Raw genomic sequence first — 23922 nt, forward strand, 5'->3', positions numbered from 1 at the left:
ATGAGCCTCCATGGCCTTTTGTTAAATCTGGTGAAGCTCATATAAAACCTACGACTCAACGGCAACCATAAGAGTGTTGTTTCCCACAGAGACGGTCATAGAAGTAGGGTAGATAATGAGCCAGCTCGGCTCAGCTCATGAGCTAGCTTGTTAATGAGATATATCTCATTTAAATCATATTTGGTTTATATATGCTAAATGGAAATGTATGCGTAATATATGGGAGGAGGATCCAGATAGTTAAACCACTTGCAAATATTTTAGACCATCAAATATGTCACATGATGATTATGATAAGTAAAACAAGTTGGTGCATTATAGGATAGATTACAATATATTTTATTTTTTTTAAGAACAAACCACAAGTACATAACTAGTAAAGACAAAGGAAAATACATCTCTCTCTCTCTGCACCGGCTTTTTTGTATACTGTGTGCACCTGCACGTCCACGATAGGTGATTCTAGACTGTGGTAAGGCAAGGTGCCTGAAAATGAGAAAGAATTTGTGAATTTCATTATTTCTTCTCCAATAAGAAAGCACTATTTTACGGGAAGAACCTTTTAAAAACCGGTCATAATGATCAAGCTGCTAATTCAGCTGCACTGTCCATCCCCATTGGTGTTTTCGGTTTATGCCGAACTTTACTGTGACCACTTCCATACTTCACGAGTTCATCGCAATACGAGTAAAAACCAAGGAGCAACAAGGAAAGAGAAAGAATAATGAAGTTCGATTGCTCAGTGGAGTACTTGATTAGTCCTAGTAGCAACACGCCAACACCAATGCATGGCCAGTTGACCAAAGGATTCAAAGAACCAAAACAACACATCGGTAGCAAAATATACTAAACCGCAAATCAAAAACAAAAAATCGAAGACTCGAAAAACTACACATCGTAACCTTCCATCCATCTTGTGTGTTCCGTTTCAGATTGGTTCCTTGAAGGCTCGGATTTTGGAATCGGCCGTTGCCGGCTTGCTGCGCCATGCAACGATCGAGTAGCAAGAGTCACAAGCGTGTTTGCTGAGGTGGGAGAGTTGGAGATCGAGGGAACCAGAGAGCAGAGGAGGAACCGGAACGCCGAGGATGGAGTCCCGACTGGGGGTGCTTCGTTTGTGGGGAGTAGGAACTGGGAACGACCGGCTAGGTCAACACTCAAAGAGTAGTAGTTGGCTAGCGAAGGATCACGAGAACTGGTTAGAGCAACTTCAACGGTAGTTTTACCCGATTAGCTAAATTTAGTGTTTATATCCCTTTCAAAAAAGTTAAACCTCCTAAAAATATGGGCCAAACCAATAGAATAGGTAAGTCTACACCCTCTATATTTTAAACATCTTCCACGTCATTATTTCCTTTTCTTTCTTATTTAGTAATCGGCAAACAAAATTCGGTTTGGTGAGAGATAGAAGCCGCCGCCGCCGCATACAAATTGCTCGATCGCCAGGCTGATTGCTCATTGCCGAGATAGTGATCGCCGCATATAAAAGCTGCACGCTGCATATCGCCTTGCACTGCATTAACGCTGCCCGTCGGTGCTCGCCTTGCAGTGTATTCACGCTATATTGTCTATCCGCCGGTGCGAGCGTGGGAACAAGGAAAAGCGCGTGAACGAGAGAGGGAGGAGTGCGAGGTTGCGACAATCGGCCGAAACACCCACGCAGGAGAGGGACGACGACCCGTACGGAATCACCAAACTTGGCTAGCGCGACCGAGTTTTCCAGAGGAGGAAGATAACGATGTTGTTGGATTGCAATTTTATCCTCAACTCTTTCATATTTAACAAATTGGTCAATTTAAAAGCACGGTTGGAGTTGCTCTCGCCGGCGGCCTGCGGCGGCGGCTTGGGCAACACGAATGATCAGGCGTAGAATTCATACATTGTTTACTATATATTCTCGTTTACTCGAGGCATGCAGTTTTTGGATCTTAAACCCGAAGCAAACACCGAGACCGAACTCAAAACCACGATTGTTCGATCGGTGCAGTTTGGTTCGGCCTTCCGTTTCCGGTGTTTTTTTTTTCCTCCCCACGCCTACTGGCTACTGCACGTAATGGAACAGCCAAGACCGCAACTAGCTTAGAAGATGTTCAGTTGTTCATGCATGAGACTAGCCACTATTGTACGTTTCTCTCCTCGTTTAAGCCCCACATGCCAAATACTTTAGAGAAGCACAGAGTGAATCAATCTCCTTCAAAATTTGAAACTATTTTCCTTGTCCAAGCACTAATACTGTAACAGTACAGCGAGCAAGAAGAAGAAGAAAGCCGTGGATGAAATTCGGGTTGTCGTATACATACCTGTGAACTTTTATTAATTTTTTATTTTTTATTTTTAAAACTTTAAACTAAATTGTCCCAAAATTAAACTTACTATTAGATCTAAACCATTTTATCACATTAATTCGTTGCATAATCAAACACACTACTACGATATTCTCGCTCGTGGAGTTGTGGTTATATAACACCGCAGTGTCATCTTTAATGGTGTGACTCAAGGGTGGATCTAGCATGGGGTGACGGGGGCTCGAGACTCCACTATCTCCGTTAAATCTATTGGAGCCCTTAAAAAAACCCCTAAACCACTTATCTATTACGGATTCAATACATCTTGTAAGCCCCGGTTAGTCATAGTCCAGTCCAATTTGATTCATCGTTAAGGGACGACTTATAAAAATAGGTGTAAACTATGGAGATGAAAATGATTGTTGGTTTAGCAAAGTGGTTAGGGATGTTGATTCGGTATAGCGGTAAGAAATAAAATTAGCATTGTATTAGCGAAGCCTACGCGGGTGGTCGGTTATCCCCATCACCACATCCTCTTCTGCTGCTATACACGCAAGGGTAAAATGATTTTTTTGACGCAAACAAGGGTAAATTTCATTGTTCTATAAGATGAAAAGATTATCACTCCTAGATAAGTATGGTTCTACCACTAGCAAAATGTGCGCTACGTACAAGAGATGGAAGGTCCCAACTTATTACAGGCATGAAAGAAACCCTAGCTGCATACAGCTAAATACACATAAAGCTAATAAAATTAATACCATACCATCGGATTGTTTTGGCTACAGCTAAATACACATAAAGCTAATAAAATTAATACCATACCATCGGATTGTTTTGGCTTTCATGTTGGTTCCGTTACAAGTTTATCACAACAACTTAACATATATAACACCGGCAAAATTTGCTGCTCGGTTTCAAAAATTAAAGTTTACAACAAGATACTTAGAGAGAGAAATTAAGGGTTCAGTATTTATTTTATAAAAAAAAGGTCGTACATCGGGTTGCTGAATCCTCTAGCGGCTAGCGCTGCTTCTTCCCCGTATCCCCTCTCTCTTCCTCTCGCCGCCGCCGTCTCCTTCGCCCTAGAGCTCCGAGAGCGACCGGTACCGCGGGAACTTTCTTGCATCCAGCCACTGGTAGTCGTCGTCTTCGTCATCCTGCTCCGTCGGCACCGCCCCGGCGTTGTTGTCCTGCCGGCCGCCGCTACCTCTGAGCTGCATCAACAGTTTCGCCGCCTCCAGATCGCTCTGCGTGAAGCCGTCTCCCGCCAGATCGTCCTCCATAACGATCATGGACCGGAATCGCCTCCCGCCTGGCACGGATCCGATCGCTCGATAGAATTCTTCCAAACAGTAAGGGGATCGAGGCGGATCCGTGGATGGATGGCGAGACGGGGGAGACGGAGACGAGAACGAGACGGCGCCCGCTTGGCCGAGCCGCCGACCTTGTTCTGTTGTTCAGAGGAGTATTTTGATTCGGAGATAAACGTGGGAAAGGGGACCCACGTCACCCACCGGTTTTGCGGGCCCAGATGTCGGTGGGCCTAACCTTGGACCTAGTTTTCATTTTTGTATGGGCCAGGCTTATTCTATTGTGGGCTTAAGCGGTTCAAGAAGATTGATTTGACCGAGCCCAACACTTCCTTTACAGGTGTTCTCTTCTCTCACTCTGTTTCAGTGTTTCTCTAGCAGTGGAGTTTCAGGCTCCCAGTCTCAGCCACAGGCTACTCCATGTACGCATACGATTTTTAGACAGTTTTAACTCTGTTTTTGCGAAAAAATTTCATATAAAATTTTATCATCTTATCTTTCTAGAGTGTATTTATAAATTATAGTAGATAATTTTCTTTGTTTTACAATTAAATATTTATTAAAAAATCAGACGATATTTATCGTCAATCACCAACATAACACAGCCTAGATCATTACTATCTCCGTTTCATAACGTAAGATGTTTAACTTTTTTGTTACAATGTTTGACCATTCGTCTTATTCAAAAATTTAGTACAAATATAAAAAATAACAAATCGTGCTTAAAGTTCTTTTGATAATAAAGTAAGTCACAAGCAAAATAAATGATATTTCCATAATTTTTTAAATAAAACAAATGATCAAATATTATAAAAAAAAAGTCAAACATATTTTACGTTATGAAACGGAGGGAGTATTTGCCATTGTCATTTTGTCAATCTACCGTATGACCTTCTTCCACGTATGCGGCGAGCGGAGTACAGAAACCACAGGACGAGTCTTAACACGGTAGCCATCATCATCAAGCAGTAGTGCAGTACTATTCCTTTCCTTTATTACGCACAGTACTAAAGAGAGGAAAGGGGGTGACGGCGCCTGGCTGCGCTGTTTGGATCAGGATTTTTATTTTCCTTTATCGTATCGATCGGATGTTTGAAGTTAATTAAGAGTATTAAATATAGATCGATAACAAAATTAATTATATAAATAAATGCTATTTTATTAGATAAATTTTGTAAGCTTAATTAAGTCACGATTAGCAAATGTTTACTGTAGCATAACATTCACTAATCATGGACTAATTAGGCTCAATAGATTCGTCTTGTGAAATAGTCTAAAGTGTGAGGTGGATTTTATTAATAATCTATATTTAATACTTTTAATTAGTATCTAAACATTCGATATGACATGACAGAGACTATAGAAAAATCGTGGGTTAACCAAACAGGCTCTAATCCTCATCCTCACGCCCTGGGAATATCGCTGCCTCGCCAGTATCACATGGCAGGGAGGCCTGGAAAATAGGCGTATTCTACTCGGTGTAGTAGCCCGTGCCGTGCGTTCGTTCCGGCGGACGACGCCGTCGCGGAGAACGAGAAACGCCCCGTGCCGAACGTTCCGGAGACATGAGACGTGAGGAATCGGCCGGTTCTTCCGTGCACCGTTTTTCATCAGTGGCTAGCGGCACGCGCGGATGGCGACGACCGGCCGCACTGGCGAGCTGCAGTGGCCGGCCTGCCAGCACGCCGCGCCGGCCGGGCTCCAATCCTTTTTTTCTCCCTAGCGATGCATGCAGTGAATGTAAATCCACCTTAAAAAATAGTACTATCTCCATTCAAAAAATTTAAAAGCTTCGGCTGCGTTTGGCCATGGGTCATATATCCAGCACGAGAAACATAATAATATATTAGTATATGATTAATTAATTATTAGTTATAAAAAATTGAAAAGTATATTGATATGATTTTTAAAAAACAACTTTCCTATAGATTTTTTTAAAAAACACACACTGTTTAGCAGTTCGGGAAAGCTTGCATGTCAAAAACTGAGGGAATCTGGATTAGATACATGGGAAAAGAATGGGGCCTTCGTTTGCTACCCTTGTTTATCCAAAAGATTGCTTCTTTTATAATCATTGCACTATAGTCTGTTAAAACATGAAAATATTTTAGGATTTAAAAGGTTATAGGATAAATAGATTTAAAAAACAAAAGGTATTATAGCTAGCTTTGTATAGATTCATGTGAGATAGGCTAAAGCTAAAGTCTTTTGAGAACCGATGAAGTCATAGCTAAGCGCATAAATAATACTCCTACATGTTAAGTGGTCTTAACTCATAATGTCCCTACATGTTAAGTGGTCTCAACTGTAGGAGCCATAGTGACATGTCAATAGGAGTCATGCCTTCATATGGCTATGTAGGTCTTATAGAGGAGAGACACGCGCTGTTACTTGTTAGGGTGTGTCAGAGCAAGGTTGCTCGGGACACTAGGTGACAACAAGCCTGTGGCCCCCTCCATCTTCCTTCCTCCAAGCTTGCAGCTCCAACCTTGGATGAGAAAGACGCTAAAGGGGAGAAGGATGGCCTACAAGTCTCGTCGGCCTAAGTCACTACTAGATCTGTCAAGAAGAGAGAGGCGATGGCTACAATGGGTTTGATGTGCAAGACGTGGATCCGATTGACTAATGGGAAGAGGAGCTTGATAACAACAGGGAAAGATCGAGACTGATGGTGAGGAGCCCATCGTCCCATTATTGTGTCGCCACTATGCCGAGTGGCTAGATTTGCAACCAAGGACACTAGCGTTGCCGTCGTGTGATATACCACCTAGAGAGCTTGAACCGCCAAGGAGAGCTCGATTCGCTGTCTTTAATTCACCACTAGCGTGCCCAATTTACCGTCGACCGTCCATGTCTATGCCAGCCATAGGCGGTAGCTGGTAGCCAAACTACGGAGAGTAGAGAAAAGGGAGTGATGGGTGATGCATGACATAGATGGGTGAAAATATTTGCCTATATTTGTAATTAATATGTTTATTGTAGGGTCATTAATATGACATTTCTAGATTATAATACAATTAAGAGTTGAACAACACATGCAATTGCAGAGGTTAAAACATAAAACATCCTTGATCCCACTCTAAACCATATGGTAAAGAGTTTCTTTGAGTGGTTTCGTCCTAATCATCATTGGACGAAGATCCTTAACGAGGTGTTCATGCCCTAACGGGCTAACACTCCTACATGCGCCAATGCAAGAGCAAGCAAGGTCGGTGGTACACGATACTGCCAGCTAGGGATGGTCGTGGGTCGATCCACAGGTGTTTTAAGATCGACTCTAGTTTAACTAAATGAACTAAATTTTATTTTGTAATAAAAATTAGTTTATTTTATTAAACTAAAACTAACCCTAAACTAACTGTGGATCGACCCACGTCCATCTTACTGCCAGCCAAGCTACTCCCGATCGAATTGGATCGGTTCGATCGATGGGGCAGGTTGCGATGGAGCGGGCGACGCCGCCGCGACGCGCCTCTCGTCTCGATCGTGTGCGACAGCTGGTGGGGTGTGGGAGTGGTGAGTTGTCCTCCTCACATGCGTCATGGATTCAATTCACCCCCTACCATCCGGATGAGGACGACACACGATACTGAATTACTGGTCCCTTCTCCCTAGCTAGTTCCCCCTTCGGTTTGTCACAGGACAGGCTCTGCGCCGCTGCAGCTCTCTATCTGCAGCCTCCCTCCCATGAACGTACGTTTACCAGACTACCGGATTGGTTCTTCATCCTTTCTCCCCCCTGGTTTCCCCTGTTGCCACGCCTCAGATTTAGTGCTCTTGCATGCAGTGATCGAATCCCTCCAGCTGAACTGTTGTGGTGTATACCCATATATGCATCAGTATGTTTTGTATACTACATATATTCTATACAAAATTTTATTTTTATCTTTTATATATCTTATGAACAGTTCCGGCCGGGATGGTCTGGACGATATGCAAAACATTCCACTCATTAACCCTCTTGCCTGCATGTCGCTCTCCCTATCTCCCAAATAATTAAGCTGCAACACGTACGCACCAGTGGTCGTTGAGTGATGCTCATTAGGCCTTCCGATAGCTTTGTTTACGATTATCTCTCTGTTTGATCCCTCCAGTTCCTCTCTGGACACCCAATCATCAGGCCCCCCACAAAATACATCCAACTAAATGAGTGATGAGAGTGATAATTAAGCTCGTAAAGAAAAACCAAAACCAGCTGGTGTGCAGCCGTGCAGGCACCGGAAAACCCAACGAACCCCCAACACAATTTGAGCTTCGCTTGCGTCGTCGATCGGCGCCGTCCCCTGACCGACCCCTCGGTCGGTCGCTGCCACGTACGGGGGTGACGGGGTGTGTGGACTTGGGAGAGGGAGAGGCACGAGAGAGGGACGTTTTGTGGTGGAGACGGGATGGCCGGTGGCGCGAGATGCGGGGGGGAGATACGGCCAGGTTGGGCGGGGCGACCGTTGGCGCCAGACGACGGGCCATCCATGGTTGCTTCCGTTGCTTGGTTTACTGCCTGTTTGGCTTGCTAGCTGCTGTTCAAAAGACTAAGGCCGCGTTCGGCATGATAAGATAAGTTAACTTATTCCTGATATGAAAAACATAGTAATAGATTTGTATATAATTAATTAATTATTAAAAAACTATAAAATAGATTAATATGAATTTTTAAAACAATTTTTCTATAGAAATTTGTTGCAAAAAATACACCGTTTAGCAGTTTGGGAAACGTGCGTGTGGAAAACGAGAAGTCTTAGTTAACTAGTTGGCTGGGACGAACGCGGCCAAATGCCATGTTTAGAACCATTTGGAATGATAAAATTTTAGTAGCATAAATTATGACATTGCATTTTTATAAGTTAGTGTTTAGAGATAATTTTGAAGATTTTATTGTATTTTAGTTTTTAGTTTTTCTTGAGATCAGTAAAAACACATATATAAAAGTTTTATTCATAAATTGTTTTTTATTTGTAAATATTTCGTTTGATTTTTTACGAAAAGATATAAACCTAGATAAAAAATGAAACCAGTGAAGATTTAGAAAGAAAAAATGGGAGAGTCACAGGAGGGTTGATCAAACGATCGAATGGATTTACGTTAAACCGACAATTGGCTGCTTGTAAAAATTGATCGCTTTTAGCCGTCCGGTTCTCGACAACCCGACGAGGAGCAGTTTTCGCCGTAAAACGAAAAGGTAAACCCTCTCACACTAATTCTCTATTTCCGGCTGTCTTTTGTCGCGCGGTCGATCGTCCGGAGCTGCGACGGCGTTTTCACGGCGCAAGTCGCCTAATTTCTCGAGAAGCTTCGCTCAATCATTGGCCCTGACTGCGACTGCGCACGTCGATCGATGCACGTACGCCTCTCGGTTTTGCAGACAGATTGTAGCGTGCGCTGTGTGCACACGATCGCCGGTTCATAGAGTGAGGGCCTCAGCTAATGCTGGATGGAAGAATATCTTGTGCTTAATCGGTGAAATAAAAATTTTTGCGTTCACGTCAAACGTTTGACCGGATGTCGGAAGGAGTTTTCGGATAAGAATGAAAAAACAAATTTCACAGTTGGCATGGAAACCGCGAGACGAATCTTTTGAGCCTAATTAATCCGTCATTAGCGAATGTGAGTTACTGTAGCACTTATAGCTAATCATGTACTAATTAGGCTCAAAAGATTCGTCTCATAATTTCTCGCATAACTATATAATTAGTTTTTCGATTTATCTATGTTTAATACTCTATTTAGGTGTTCAAACATTTGATGTAATATTTTTGAGTGAAAATTTTTTACAACTAAACGGGGCCTGAATTTCGGAACAGTTTGCACATCTTCAGAGCCTTCAGATTGTACAAGACCGTTCAGCAAATCAGAGTTCTGAACAGTTCCACAAAGTCATGAACAGTTGTACTACATAGAGTGGGGGCCTGAGCTAATGCGGCTGTTCATTCGACCGTGCTATTTTGACCGGGAGATCCACGCGATATTTTCCTTTTCAGAGTAAAATTGGAGTACTGAAACCTACTCCTCCTAGTAACTACAGTACAATTGGAGTGCCAGCCAATCGCCTTGCACGAGTGGTCGCTTGCAGCTCACCCTGCCATGCTATGTACGGTGTAGTAGAAACATGTTTGTCTCGCGCTTTTCAAAATGGATGATAAGGTATGACTGTATAAGGTGTCAACTGTCAAATTTCAGTTAGGAAAACGTTCTGAATTTTTTTATATTCCTAGTAAAAAGTATAGATGAAAATTCAATACACTAGCCAGGTGAATTAGGTTCGCGTCACATCGCCTAATCGCCCATCCAATTCAGTACTCGATTCAGTGTCACGATGGCCCCTTCCGTAGCAAGAAATTTGATCTCTTCAGTGACTAGTGAAACACTGATAAAAGAGAAGGAGCAATGACAAATTGACAATGACACCAGGAATAGGAAGATGACAGTGGCTTAAACAATTTTGTAGAAATAACTAGTGAATATTCCACATATTTTTGCACAGAGAGATAATTGAAATATAATTAGATTTAAAATACAACTCTTAAATCTTAATTTTGTTTCTTGTTTTATTAGTAGTCTTAGATTTTTTTTTTAGCTGCCTTACAGTAGCTTTAGATCTTGCATCAGAACCGCGACCGAATCGTATAGGAATTATGGCTAAAAACTCGAAAAATTAACCATCCATTCCCGGTTAATTTCCATTGCTCCAACCATCAGGCATTCTGGGCTTCTGGCCAATCCACCAGGGATGCCGTTGCTCTGAAAACGTTAACCACGGCAAGACGACGACAGCACATCGCATTCCTCGTCGTCCCGCTCCGCCCTGTCATCACCACCGTCCCCACACCCACCGCCGGCCGGCCCACTCCCCGTCCTCGTCACCACCCCTCCCCCTCCCCCGCCGTCACGTCCTTCCAGAACCACCTCCACGAACGACTCTCTCTCTCGACCTGCGCACCTATAAGACGCTTCCACTCACCACTGCGAGCCTCACCAAGAAAGCGTTCCATTTCGCTCCAGCCAGCTCAAGCAAGAAGAAGGCAGCGGCGGCGGCGGCAGTGGTAGATGGAGGGGAAGGAGGAGGATGTCCGGCTGGGAGCCAACAAGTTCTCGGAGAGGCAGCCCATCGGCACGGCGGCGCAGGGGTCCGACGACAAGGACTACAAGGAGCCGCCGCCGGCGCCGCTGTTCGAGCCCGGGGAGCTCAAGTCGTGGTCGTTCTACCGCGCAGGCATCGCCGAGTTCATGGCCACCTTCCTCTTCCTCTACATCACCGTCCTCACCGTCATGGGCGTCAACAACTCCCCCTCCAAGTGCGCCAGCGTCGGCATCCAGGGCATCGCATGGTCCTTCGGCGGCATGATCTTCGCCCTCGTCTACTGCACCGCCGGCATCTCCGGCGGCCACATCAACCCGGCGGTCACCTTCGGGCTCTTCCTGGCGAGGAAGTTGTCGCTGACCAGGGCGGTGTTCTACATAGTGATGCAGTGCCTCGGCGCCATCTGCGGCGCCGGCGTCGTCAAGGGGTTCCAGAAGGGCCTGTACGAGACCACCGGCGGCGGCGCCAACGTCGTCGCGTCGGGGTACACCAAGGGCGACGGCCTCGGCGCCGAGATCGTCGGCACCTTCATCCTCGTCTACACCGTCTTCTCCGCCACCGACGCTAAGAGGAACGCCAGGGACTCCCACGTTCCGGTGAGTACTATTACCACCACCTCGCCATGTTCATAAATCATAGCTACCACCACAGTAAAGATTCAAAGATCATTTTTTTTACTGAGCTGAGTGTGCGATCCACAGATCCTTGCACCGCTGCCAATCGGGTTTGCAGTGTTCCTGGTTCACCTCGCTACCATCCCCATCACCGGCACCGGTATCAACCCGGCAAGGAGCCTTGGCGCTGCCATCATCTACAACAGGGACCATGCCTGGGATGACCATGTGAGTCTAGTCACTGAAACCAAACCCACTTCTCTTCCTTGACAAGTTGCAAAAATATGAAGGTGTAATTTGAAATTGACGCAAATATAAAGGTGTTCTAGGAATCTTGGAATAGCTGTTTGCAGCAAGAGGAAGAACCTTATCTGATAGTAATTGATGTCATCCCCAGGTTAAAAAGAAATGTGACATTACCCAACTGCTAGCAATAATTCAGTAGCCATAGCTGACTTCTAGAGGTGCAATTGTGCAAGCATGGTGAGGTAGCATTTGTTGGTTATTTAATTATAGAAAGGCTAACACCCTCGTCCGAAGGGAAATGTTGAAGGTCAGGACTAGCTTAAGTGTAGCAGGCAACTGCTACCATCTGTGACAATGACTCAATTGGCTATTACTGGATGCTAAGTCTACATCACTAGTGAGGACATAATTGAGCAATGTCACTTACAAGCACTAACTCCCCTGATATTGCTGGTTCTGCAGTGGATCTTCTGGGTTGGCCCCTTCATTGGCGCTGCCCTGGCTGCCATCTACCACCAGGTGGTCATCAGAGCAATTCCATTCAAGAGCAGGTCTTAAGCTGCAGCAGCTATTATCACTGTCAAGATTCCAATCCAACGCAAGCTGCTTCTGAAGTTCTGGTGCGCGGCTGTTTCCCGTTGTGTACTATGTTAGTATTGTGGAGTTAAAATTCCTCTTCAAGTTTGCTGTACTCCTGTTTTTATCTGAACACAGACTTGTAATTTCAGTACTCAATTGTGTATCCCTCTTTTTACTAGTATGCAAATTAAGCTATCCTCCTGCTACTGGAGTTCGGTTCAGCTGCATCTTTCTGCAATTGCCAAACACAATATCCACAAAACCTTAATTAAACATCAGAAGGGATAAGGGAGAGATCAAGAGGAACAATCGTTACCTCTCTTTCTGAGCTACCTGTCACACTAGCATCACTGATGCTATGCAGCTCTACCCCAATCCGCCACTGCCAGCGCACCTGTGCTGTGGTTGGCAGGTTGTGGATGGAGGCAAATTGCGAGGTTGGTGGCGACGGCCGGGGACAACGATGAATCACGCCTCCGTTGGCAAATTAGGACCGCGGGCGCGCTCTCGACTGGTCCTAGACGCAACGCTACAAAAAGACGTACACCGTGGCACATGCCGTGCTGATTTGTTTGGTTCTTGCGAACGAGCAGCCTAGCTGGAAGAGCTCTCTCTCTCTCTCTCTCAACTTGTCCTTTGTTTGTTTACTGCACGGTCCACGGAGGGAAGGATCGGTACGATGAACCGGCCGGTGCCCATAGACAGGCTGCAGTGATTTGGCCGCAACCTGAAGAGGTATTGCGTTGTTTGCAAGGGTTCGCTGGACCTGTGTCTTTTGGGGACCGCTCTGCTCGAAAGCCAGCAAACAAATCGACCATAAATTGCAAGGAACCGCCTTGTCTCTGTGCGCGTTTCACCGATCATAAACTACATCAATTGTTAGTCAGCCTTTATACCAAAGGTAACATCCAGCGCAAAAATATATATATAGCATGGGGCCTAGGAAGTAGGAAGGTCTGCACATGAATTGGGCATAGATAGCTCACGGTGCAAATCTGAAGAATAAGTATGCACATGTGGGACAAGCTAGTTTAACTAAGGATCAGATTCTTTGTATAAATTTCCAGAGTAACTGGTACATTGAATAAGTTGGTTCATTGGCTGAGTTCTGCTACAAAATACTTAAGTATGCAGTTGACTTGCAGCAGTGGTTTCAACCTCGGGTGAGATATTGTGTGAAAAAGGGTGCTGAATGGCTCGACTGTTTCTCCTGTGCAAAATCTTGGCTCTTAGTTGAGGTTCCTCTGTACAATGGCATCAGGACGCCAAGAGGAAAATAGAAAAATAAGTTACATATATAAAGGCAAGAGGAGTATACAGCGGCGAACTACTACTCCAGAGATCCTTCAATGTGTAGGGAACAAATATACAGTCTTGTCATTTGACACATGTTAGTACGCCAATCTTAGTATGCTTCCGCAAGTTCTGCCTAACAGGAATGGACGATATCTGCTATTCACATTGAACAAAATTAGCAAGAAATATTTGTCAAAACAAAATTCAGCATCCTGAAAATAAGTATAACGATAGACAAGCAGAGGTTCAAATGTGGTCCAGACTCCAGAACTCTCAGAGTGAGTGCTTAACCTGAGAATCTATAGGCTACTAACAGGTGCAGAGCTTCAGAATTACACTGAACAGAGATAATACACAGCAAGGCAGCAAGCCGCACACCAGCAATTAGGCTCAGAAATGTCACTAACCAGTAGTGCTACCATCTTATATAAAATATCTGAGCTGGGATCAGAGTTTTAGTTTTCATCATGGAAAATCCTAATGAATTTAGAATCTCAGAAACACTATTTTGACCCATGTTGCTTTGCTGCTTAAAGGGTGTGAATCTAGCAGATAGAATGCACAATTGCAAATTAACCAGTTATTAATCTAGTTGGGTCACTTGGGTATTTTATAATGATCACTATTGATAGTAGAACTAATCTAGACTATTTAAACTTTGTAATCAAATGGGTCAAATATATTTATACTATCACATCAACTACTGGCAGTACAATATTTTATTCTACTGGTAGTAGAACTCTAAATCAATGGTCAGTATGATAACACTGGTAGTAGAATACCATCACTAGAGAACTGACTGAAGCTGCAAATGATGTACAGTCTTCACTTAACATATAATACGAAGTTATGAATTGTGACAAGGGGTCATGCATACCTTTGTCGACTTGAATTGACTTGATGACGACAAAGATTCCATCCATTGCCAACTTTAGCTTCTACACACATTAGTGATTATTTTTTTTCTCATACTATGATACACTTGAAGCCATCGGATGGCTAAAAATCAGCCAAAATCATCAGTTACTTTTCCAAGCTCCAAAAAATGTCATCTGAATATCTATTCTTGATATTAGGCACCATGCTTGAGTCCAAGGTGTGGAGATCCAGATGTCAAGTCTAATGAAGGATTTAGCTTTACATGATCCACAAAGGCATGATGTGTGAAGTGTTCAGATGGTGACAGCTTATCACGCAAATCAAAAACATTTCCTAGTCTCTTTCCAAATTGAGGGCTTAGAATGTCAGCTTCAGATACCACCCTCTCCTGGAGCCCCTGAGAAACTTGATGCACTCGAATAAATTGCCCAAGATCAGGATCTGTAGGCCGATTGGCAAAGAGATCATCTGGGCTTCTTGATGTGATTGCAAATCCCTCATTGCTGTAGGCTGGTTGTTTCAGATGGTTAAAAGGAATAGCACCATTACCACCAGAAAGAGGTGTGGAAGCACCTGAAGTAGTTCTGGGGCTTGAAATAGGAGAAGGTGACATTCTCCCATTGGAATGTTGCGGGGACCTTGATTTTAGCAAAGGACTTCCACATGGAGAAACTGGGCAAGATATATTGCTTCGTATAGGGATATCACTGTAAAGCCATTTAAGGATTAGAGCACAGCGGTGTTCATGCACAGATATAGGAAAGTAAAGTTCACCGCAAATCTTTTTCCAGGCAAGACATAGTTTCACTAAAGAAAACACAAGTTACTACCATATGGCTAGTGGTGAGATACTCATTCACAGTAGTGGTGGGATACTCATTCAACTTAGATGAGCCTTTATTTTATAAGATAATACTTAGGTGAGCTTTGGTTCTTAGTTACTTGATTTATTGCACACACTGTTTGGACTTAGTAGTTAGGACTAATGCCCCTATAATTAATAAGAATTTGGGAAGTGCTATACCTGTATTTTGAAGAAAATTTTGCACCTCTTCTCTGGTAAATTGTCTGACCCTCCAATCCCAATGAAGAAATATTTCTAGTATGTGCAGCCATCTGACAGCTCAAATAAAAGAAAACAATGTGAATGGGCCATGAGTCAACAATCCATGTTACGCCAGTTACAATAGTATTCAAGTGGTACCTTGGCATTCGGTCTACAAGATATAACAGCCAACCGTTCCAAAGGATCAGGAAGAACAGATTTCTCTAATGATACTGCTTTTTGAACGAATGGGTGTTGCAAAAGCTCCATGGCAGTGGGACGTTGAGAAGGATCACGTTGCAGACACTTTCTGATGAAGTCCTTGCCTTGCTCTGATAGGTGATCTGGTATTGGTGGAAGTTCCTTGCTATTTCCGATCTTGAACATCGCAGCAATCTGCAGGTCAGAAAAGAGGGGAAATGTTCATGCCAAGTAGCTTGGGTAAAACTAAGTCTGGTTATGAGTAAAAAAAGGAAGCCTTCACATTTCAAATATTTTCATAAATTTGCATGCAAGTAAATGAGCTTTTCATTCTACATGAGATAATGACATTCTTAAACATGCAATATCCATTCATTCATGGTGAACATCACCATAATGGGCCATCTATATTATAGAACAAATATAAAATGTATCTAGGAAGTATAACACTAACCCCTTCATACTGGCTCCATGGTGGTTTTGATGTAGCCATCTCCAGGACAGTGCATCCCAAACTCCATATGTCAACAGCAAGGTTGCACCCATTGGAGTTTTTTATAACCTGCGTATGTCTTGCATGAGAGTATGTGATGTACAGAAATGGCAATAAGATATGCATGAAACTGAAAAAACAAAGTAAAGATTTTCAGCAGTACCTCTGGAGCCATCCAATATGGACTACCCTTAAAGGAGAAAGGACACTGTTGCCCATTGATCTGCAGTAAAGAAACATTAAACATATTGATGAGTAAAAAATTCACATTATATGAAAGGAAATTTGTAATGTATTAGGAGTAAGGGGCTAGCAAGGTTCCAAGCATTCTTAACACCAGTACTTCAGTCAATGCAGTAATCAGTGACATGTAAGGACTCCAATACCATATGGGCTTGAGTAACCGAACCCACAGGAGATAACGCGGTTACTATGGTTACCACGTGCATAAAGTAACCATGAAAAACCAGAGAAATTTCATGTTCAATGTTTTTAATTCAAAATTTTCAAACGCAAGGGGTCTAGCGTGGTATGGATTTTGGAAAAAAAAATGCAGAAACATAGAAAAAATGAGGAATTTTGTAGATAATTTTACAAAAATATAGGAAATATTCAGAAATTTTAAAAGCATATAGGAGTAATGCAAGAAATTTTGGCATCATCCTTGCTATAACTTTGGCATATAAACAAAGTAAGAATCACATTTGACATATAGTAATGAAAGAAATTCTGTTATGGTCTTTGCTATATTTCTTACATATGAACAAGGTGCTAAAGTAGTAATGCTTGGGGGAGGGTTCGGAGATTCTCAGTTTTGACTTGGCTCCTAAATGTGAAGTTAAATTAGTATTTTTCACATATTTTTTTCACCAGACAGCACTAGAAATTATGTAGTATTTAGACGACTTTATTCATTTTTTTCCATTTTTAAAAAATGAATTCAAATGAATTTCATAAAATACTGCCAACGGTTTGCTGCCAGACCCATATGGCTAAGTCTGGTTACCATGGTTGCTGTGTGATAACCACACGTAAGGGAAACCCCAGTGATAAGGGCTACAAGATTAAGTTGATAAAGATATCACTATATATTTTTGAAGAGTTTGATATGATTCAAACAGTTATGACTGATATGATCATATGAGGACCAATGAACAAATGGAACAACACTGGAAATGAAATTGTCATTTTCACGAAACTAAAGTGACCAGAAAACTTACATGTTTTGCCATTCCAAAATCTGCAAGCTTAACACGACCACTAGGATCCACTAGTATATTTGCACCTTTAATATCCCTGCAAAATTGTGACGAACAGGGCTTACAATTGCACTATAATTCTACTGATACAAACAAATCAGAAAGAAGGCAACCAGAGAAATTGCTACCTATGGACTGTATTCTTCGCATGCAAATAAGCCAACCCTGAAAGAATCTGCTGCGTGTAGCTGCGTATTGCTGGCTCACCAAGTTGTCCATACTCTTGTAGAAGTTTATGGATAGATCCACCAGATACATACTCCAAGTATATATAAAGCTTATCATCAACCTGTATTGGGGCACAGATGATAAATGAAGCCCAAAACATCAAGTGGGACATAAATAACCCACTAATGAAATCATAGATTCTATCGTGCAACTTCTTGTCACACTTGGTAAAGATATGAAGACAATGATTATAATGATTAATGACCAAACGGGAAACAATAATTAAGTTAATGATTCCAGCAAAGGAAAACCTAGTCTAAGTAAATAGACTGAAGGCAGCATTTATACCGTTTCTGATCCATAGTATTGTACGATGTTTGGATGCTGTAAGCGGCTCAACAGTGATATTTCCTGAGAAACAACAAACAAAAATGTGGGGGTGGGGGGGAGGGGGGATTATATACTGAAACACAAAAAAAAAAGGCATAACCTGAACTTTCCTTTACAACTGTAAGTCAAAGCGCAATTAACAGACCATACCTGGCCCAACTGCTTTGCACTTTCCTTGGATTTAGGATCATCCAAGAATAGGGTAACTTCTTTCATCGCACACATTTCACCACTATCACTGATATAGATGATAAAAGCACATTAGGAGGACAAATCATTGTACGGGCGCCACAAAGTGACATGCCCCCAAGAACAACACACACAAATAGTTTTTCTTTTCTTTTTCTTTTTTTTTGGAAAATAAAAGGAGTTAGGATGTGTTTGGCTCCACCCTTTCCCAACTTCTACTCCCTCGTTTTCCACACACTGACGCTCAAGCTTCCCAAACTGCTAAACAATACCTTTTTGCAAAAAAAAAAAAAGAAGTCCTATAGGAGTTGCTTTAAAAAAATATTAATCCAGTTTTCAAAGTTTTGTAGCTAATACTTAATTAATCATCCATTAATGAGACATCATGTTTTATGTGCTGGGGAGAAGGATTCCTAACCCCCTCTACCAAGCACACCCTTAGTGAACATGCAGAGAACTAGTTACGCAATGTAAAATGTTTGCCATAGCACTGGTGTAGCCAAAAAGGCATGAAATCAAAATAGATTTAATATAACTTCCATACAAAAGAAGAAAAATACAGAACAGCAAGATAGACAGAATAGAGCAAATGGTGTCTAAAAACCTTATAAAAACTCCAAGATGCTTAAGGTACATTCATAGTATGCTATATGATGGAAAAAAATGGCATTTCAAGTTAGGACTTAGGAGCACTCATACCTGTTAAAGCCAACATATACATGGCCAAATGTCCCACGGCCAATTAGCTTCCCCTTCTTCCATCGTGACCCAGGACTTGGTGGATTCTCAGTTCTACCAGGGCTGCGAGGTACTGAAATAGGACTAGTTGGAGTGGAGTTATTTGGATGATACGAACTGTGAGAGATGCTCAATGGCGGAAGGGGAAGTTTGTGTGTTTGCTTCTTCTTCCCATCATCATGACGACTTGTTGGAGATTCAGGGGCCATCCCTCCAGATCTTGGATGCAAAGGAGAAACACTCCCGCTATGCACCCTGGAACTAGGGCCAGGACTTGTCATTCTTGGACTTGGAATTGGTGAACACTCTGGGCTACTTCTGCTGGGCTGCCAAAAGAGCTGGGCTAGCATATCACCACCAACAGAATTATGCCCAGATGTTTGCCCTGAACCTGGACTGGAGCACTGACCAGATCCAACGAAAGTTACATCTGTGTGAGGTTTCACTGCCCAAAAGGCCGAAGTTGGAATATGATCAGGACATATTCTTCTTGGACTTCTAGAAGGACTTGACATCAAACTATTGGGAGCACTATCCAGAACTAATGGGCGAGGATTTTGTACATTCGATTGGTAATTGTCAGCTGCAACACCCCTTGGTGATGTGGATAGTATATGGTTACCATGAAATTGATTAGTTGGCTTCTGTATCTCCTTCATATTCTTTGCTGTAATAGGTCCACGGCACTCTTTGCGCACATTACTTCAGAAAGAGAACAAAAGACATGTAAGGGCATGTTAAAATGAAGAGCTGCATAAAGAATGCACAACAGTCAGAAGCATACCTTGAATTGCTCTTTAAAGTAACAGGTGTTGCATTTTCAGCATCATTTCCCACAGGGCTCTGAAGCTGGGAATCTCCATGATCATCACTATCCGAACAGTTACTAGAGGGAGAAGCAACCATTATTTCTGAAACAACCTCACCATTTCCATGCCTTCTCTGAGGTCGGTTGGGTTTAGGGAGTGGTAAAAGCAGTGGTGGCTTGCCACGTTTTTCCAATATGGGCTTGGATTCAGTGACATCAGAAACAGTCCGAGTCACCGGAGGGCGTATTCCAGGAATAGGAAGGGGATGGGCAGCCTTTGGTCTATCAGCTGAAAAGCTTTGGCAGCGAGAAACTTCTTTTGAAGGTGAAGTTGGACGTGATACTGTGGTAGATCGGCAGCCTTTTTCAACAGATGAATCATTGCCACGTCTACAACTCCGTTTTGACTTCGTGCTTCCCTTTTGATCATTTGGACTTATCAACCGATGAAATGTATCAAGGAGGTTTTCTTTTGTGGTTTTCTTAGCATCTTTTGAGGAAGACTTCCCCCACCATGGTGGCATATTGAATATGAAGTAATTTGTGTCTAACTGGCTAATAACTAACCACGGTGTTATTCAAGCTGGTAACTACCATATTCTGCCAATTAGATGAACATGTTTAGCATGGGATTTTCTCGGCAACCCACATAGAACTGTCAGCTTCCACAATGCACATACAACGGAGATCAAAACAGACAAATTGGTGACCACAAGGTGGATGAGAATTCTGGCTGGCACCTTCTGGACCCCAAAGGCTGAAATAAATATGGTAACCAACGTTTCAGCATTTACTGTAAGTGAAAAAATGCAGGATAGAAACAATGGGTTATTTTATGCTTTTCCTTGGTAATCACCGTGATTCATCACTGGAAACAGCCTGGCTATAGCATTATGAGTGTTTTGTGACTGTTTTCTTTCAACTGAATCTTTCACCAGTATAAAGCAGCCATTACAAAATCAGCACAAAATGAGCTAAGAGTATAGGAACAGTTTTTTTTTATTGTTTACTCACACCAGTGGCTTGTTTAAGCCAGAGATAAATTAGTAAAGAAATTATTTCATCTGCCATCAATCACCCATGGGAGTGCAACATATCAAGTATGTTTTAATTGAATGGCATACCCTTACCCTGTACTAGATAGAAATAATGTTTCATACTACAATCAAGGAGTTGTCAAGGCCACAGTTTTCTGTCCCCAAAAATAAAAGGTCATAGTTCATGGTGCCTCCTAGAATTGCAAATGAATCACCAACAATGATAGCCTGAGGTGGTTCAATCGCTTATTTTCTTGGGCAAAGATCACATGCAGACTGCAGTGTACAAGGTAACACATACACCTAACCTAAAGTAGGTTTTGTTTGGCATTACACTCAACAAACCCCATTGTATGATGCGTAGCCTAAAGTTTGGTTGTGATAAATACAAAATCCATCACTCATGATATAGCACCAAGGGTGTTTCAGTATATGGTGACTTTATCAGCTGGAGTACAGTCAAATCGTAAGCAACTCAAAGGGAAACCCAGTGTTCCGATCGGTCATATGTACTGTTGAACTTCGATGCCGATAGAATTCTATGCTTACCTCAACCCCAGTTGATTACACTACAGTCTAACGAACTAATAGCGACTTAAGGCCTGAGAGTTAACATCCGCAGGATGACACCCGTCCACAAGTCAAACCACAGCAGTCGCAATCGTGAACTCCCAAGGGAATTCCCAAGTCCACGCTAGCTGTGACGCCTCGAACTGAAAGTACACAAAAACGCAGCAGCTAACACCTCGGGAGCAAGCGATTGCCCTCCACTCCAAGCGCGCGCTCAGATCTCACCACAACCCAGACGCTTCAGATCCACGGGGAGCACCCCCCGCCCTACCCACGAAAATTACCAGCGCAAGCTGCAGCGCCCAGCTACTGCGGGCAAGCAGAATCCCATCCAGACGAAGCGAGCGTAGCGGAATGGCAGGAGGGAGGGAGAGGGAGGGAGGGAGCATACCTCAACCGTGCGCCTCGGCGAGGCGAGCTCGCCGGAGGGGGGGTGGCGGAGATCCGACAGCCGGGAGGAAAAGCCGGAGGGGAATCTGGAGGCGGTGGTGGGTGGTGGTGGTGGTGGTGCGGCGGCAAAAGGAGAGGAGCTCGCGGAAAGTGGGAATCGGGAAAGGGGAGGAAGAGGCCGACGGGGAGGAGAAGAGAGAGAGAGAGAGAGAGAGAGCGGTTTTGTTCGCTCTGCGGGGGGAGGGTGGTGGCTTGTGCCGCGCCTGGCTGCGCGCTCGGAGGAGCAGCAGGAGGAGGCGACGGTGGTGGTGGGATCGCCTGCGGCTACGGATTCCCCGTGGCGGGTCTCTGCGGGGGACGTGGTGGCGCGCAGAAGATCTGGTGCTCGGGGGGGATTTATTCTTCTGTCCCTTTTAAACTTTTTTCTCTCTTTTTTTTCCGAATGCTTTCTTGCGGATTTATTTCGCGCAACGATACTCTTGCGGCATCGCATCGCAGCAACGGTTCTTTTTTTTTTCCCTTCTTTCTCTCTCTTCTTTTCTTTTCCTTGCAGCGTGCGTACCGCGGGTGGATGGGTACCTGACTGTAGCTCCGATACGGACGGGTGTGAGGGCGCCGTTGCTACGGTGACGGCGTCGGCATCGGGACGGTCCATTTTCCCGATCCAACGGTTCTGTGATTCCATGTTCTATCGTGATATCCCATGATAAGAAATAATTGAACTCGATCTGTATGTATAATAAATCAGGTAATAAATGAAGTTAGCACATCGATTACTGATCAATGTTGTGTTGGTCATTGGTCTAACATGTTAAGTTAGTCATCAAGTCTGGATTAGGATTTTCATCAAATATAGCCGGTATGAAAGTGGTGTGTTGGGTTACTGAGACCGAAGCACCGAAAGATTATCTATTTTTGTTATAGTTATGTGATATTGTAAATAAATAATTTAACTACTACCTTAGTTGATAAATTACTCTATTGATAAATTACTCTAGAAATATTAAACGAGAAACTTCTACAGATATCGAAAATATTTACACCAAACATGTCTTTTATTAGTTTAGAAAACACACTTCTGAAAATATAAAATCCATAATCAATAATGAACGCAGCCTAAGTTTTCTCCACTATATACAAGACTACGCAACAGAGATTCGATGTATGAGATCGGGTTCTACTGTCGATATACTAATCGAAATCTTTGGGAAAAGAAAAAACATTAACTCTTCTCGTCAGATAAATGTTACAACTCCGAACTTTGTCGCCCACGTTAGAATGTGAAATTATGGGTGGAGAAATTATGCTTCACTTAGGGTATGTTCTGTTCCATCGTTTTAACTTTTATTCCTTCATTTTTCACATGCAAATCGATGTGCTTTTTTTAAATAAAAAATTGATTTAAAAATAGTACTAATTAATTTAAGTTTTTTAGCTAATTGTAGGGTTATTGGAACGGTGGAATGGATCAATTATATAGAGGGGCCCATCTTTTAGCTTCGAAACAATATATTTGTAAATAAAAAATAGTTTGTGAATAAAATTTTTATATATGTGTTCTTAGTGATTAAAAAACAAGGCTGAAAAATAAACTGTGCTAAAAAAATCCTTTCCAAGTCAACCCTAAATTTAAGGTTGACAGTTGAAATTTTTGCTTATAAGCGTAAACATAAACGAAATAATAAGGACGAGATATGTTTTTATCAATTTTCTGTATTACAAATAAGACCCCAATCTTTGATTCGTTAAGAGCTGTGCAAAATCATTCACCGAAAAAGGATGGTTTCATTTAAGACGCAAGTTTTTAAAAAAATACACGCCCTCCCTTAGTCCCCTATGTGCTACGTGCGTGTTTGACAGAATAATAAAAAAATCAAACATTTAATCAATAGCAAAAATGTTTATTTAATAATACACTAATTAACTATATGCATGTACTCTGCGACAGCAACGTCAGGCGTACAAGCCCAAATGCTCTACCCAATGAACGAAGGGGAAGGGCACCCAAGGAGCTGTCAGTGACATCCCCATCACAGATTTTTCATGAGCCAGTGTATTCATTGGAACTCGGAACCGCAGGTAGCTCACCAGAGAAGACGGTGCAGACAGCGGCAGCATTGAAACGCCGATTGCGAAGATGATTAATTAGTAGATCGACGGAACTGCCCAAATGCGTCGCGGGAAGTCCTGAGAGATCTTTGCATGGAAAGTGACCACCGCACTGTGTTCATGTGCATCGACATGGTTGATCGATCGAGACTTCGTTCGTTCTAAGAGAGGAAGCTAAACGGTGAGCACGCACTGAAAATGAACTGAATGAAGTGATCAATGCGTTGCTATCAAACAA

At 42.8% G+C, this 23922-nt stretch overlaps 2 protein-coding genes across 2 annotated transcripts; one reads left to right on the plus strand and one right to left on the minus strand.

The window, feature by feature from the left end:
- Positions 1 to 10557: 10557 nt before the first annotated feature.
- On the plus strand, positions 10558 to 12333 carry LOC102719100 (probable aquaporin PIP1-2). Its single transcript, XM_040522934.1, has 3 exons — positions 10558 to 11269; positions 11375 to 11515; positions 11996 to 12333. The coding sequence occupies exons 1-3, from the start codon at positions 10640 to 10642 to the stop codon at positions 12089 to 12091; spliced, it is 867 nt and encodes a 288-aa protein (XP_040378868.1). The 5' UTR covers positions 10558 to 10639; the 3' UTR covers positions 12092 to 12333.
- Positions 12334 to 13142: 809 nt separating this feature from the next.
- LOC102719375 (mitogen-activated protein kinase kinase kinase YODA-like) lies at positions 13143 to 21812 on the minus strand. Its single transcript, XM_006652570.2, has 13 exons — positions 21577 to 21812; positions 19555 to 20335; positions 18732 to 19472; positions 17994 to 18081; positions 17802 to 17864; positions 17414 to 17574; positions 17247 to 17322; positions 16190 to 16249; positions 15988 to 16095; positions 15492 to 15728; positions 15312 to 15403; positions 14286 to 14994; positions 13143 to 13561 (listed from the first exon to the last, which is right to left on the minus strand). The coding sequence occupies exons 2-12, from the start codon at positions 20100 to 20102 to the stop codon at positions 14481 to 14483; spliced, it is 2688 nt and encodes an 895-aa protein (XP_006652633.1). The 5' UTR covers positions 20103 to 20335; positions 21577 to 21812; the 3' UTR covers positions 13143 to 13561; positions 14286 to 14480.
- Between the last annotated feature and the right edge of the window lie 2110 nt (positions 21813 to 23922).

Source organism: Oryza brachyantha, chromosome 4 (genome assembly GCF_000231095.2).
Source record: "Oryza brachyantha chromosome 4, ObraRS2, whole genome shotgun sequence".
Classification (NCBI taxonomy): domain Eukaryota; kingdom Viridiplantae; phylum Streptophyta; class Magnoliopsida; order Poales; family Poaceae; genus Oryza; species Oryza brachyantha.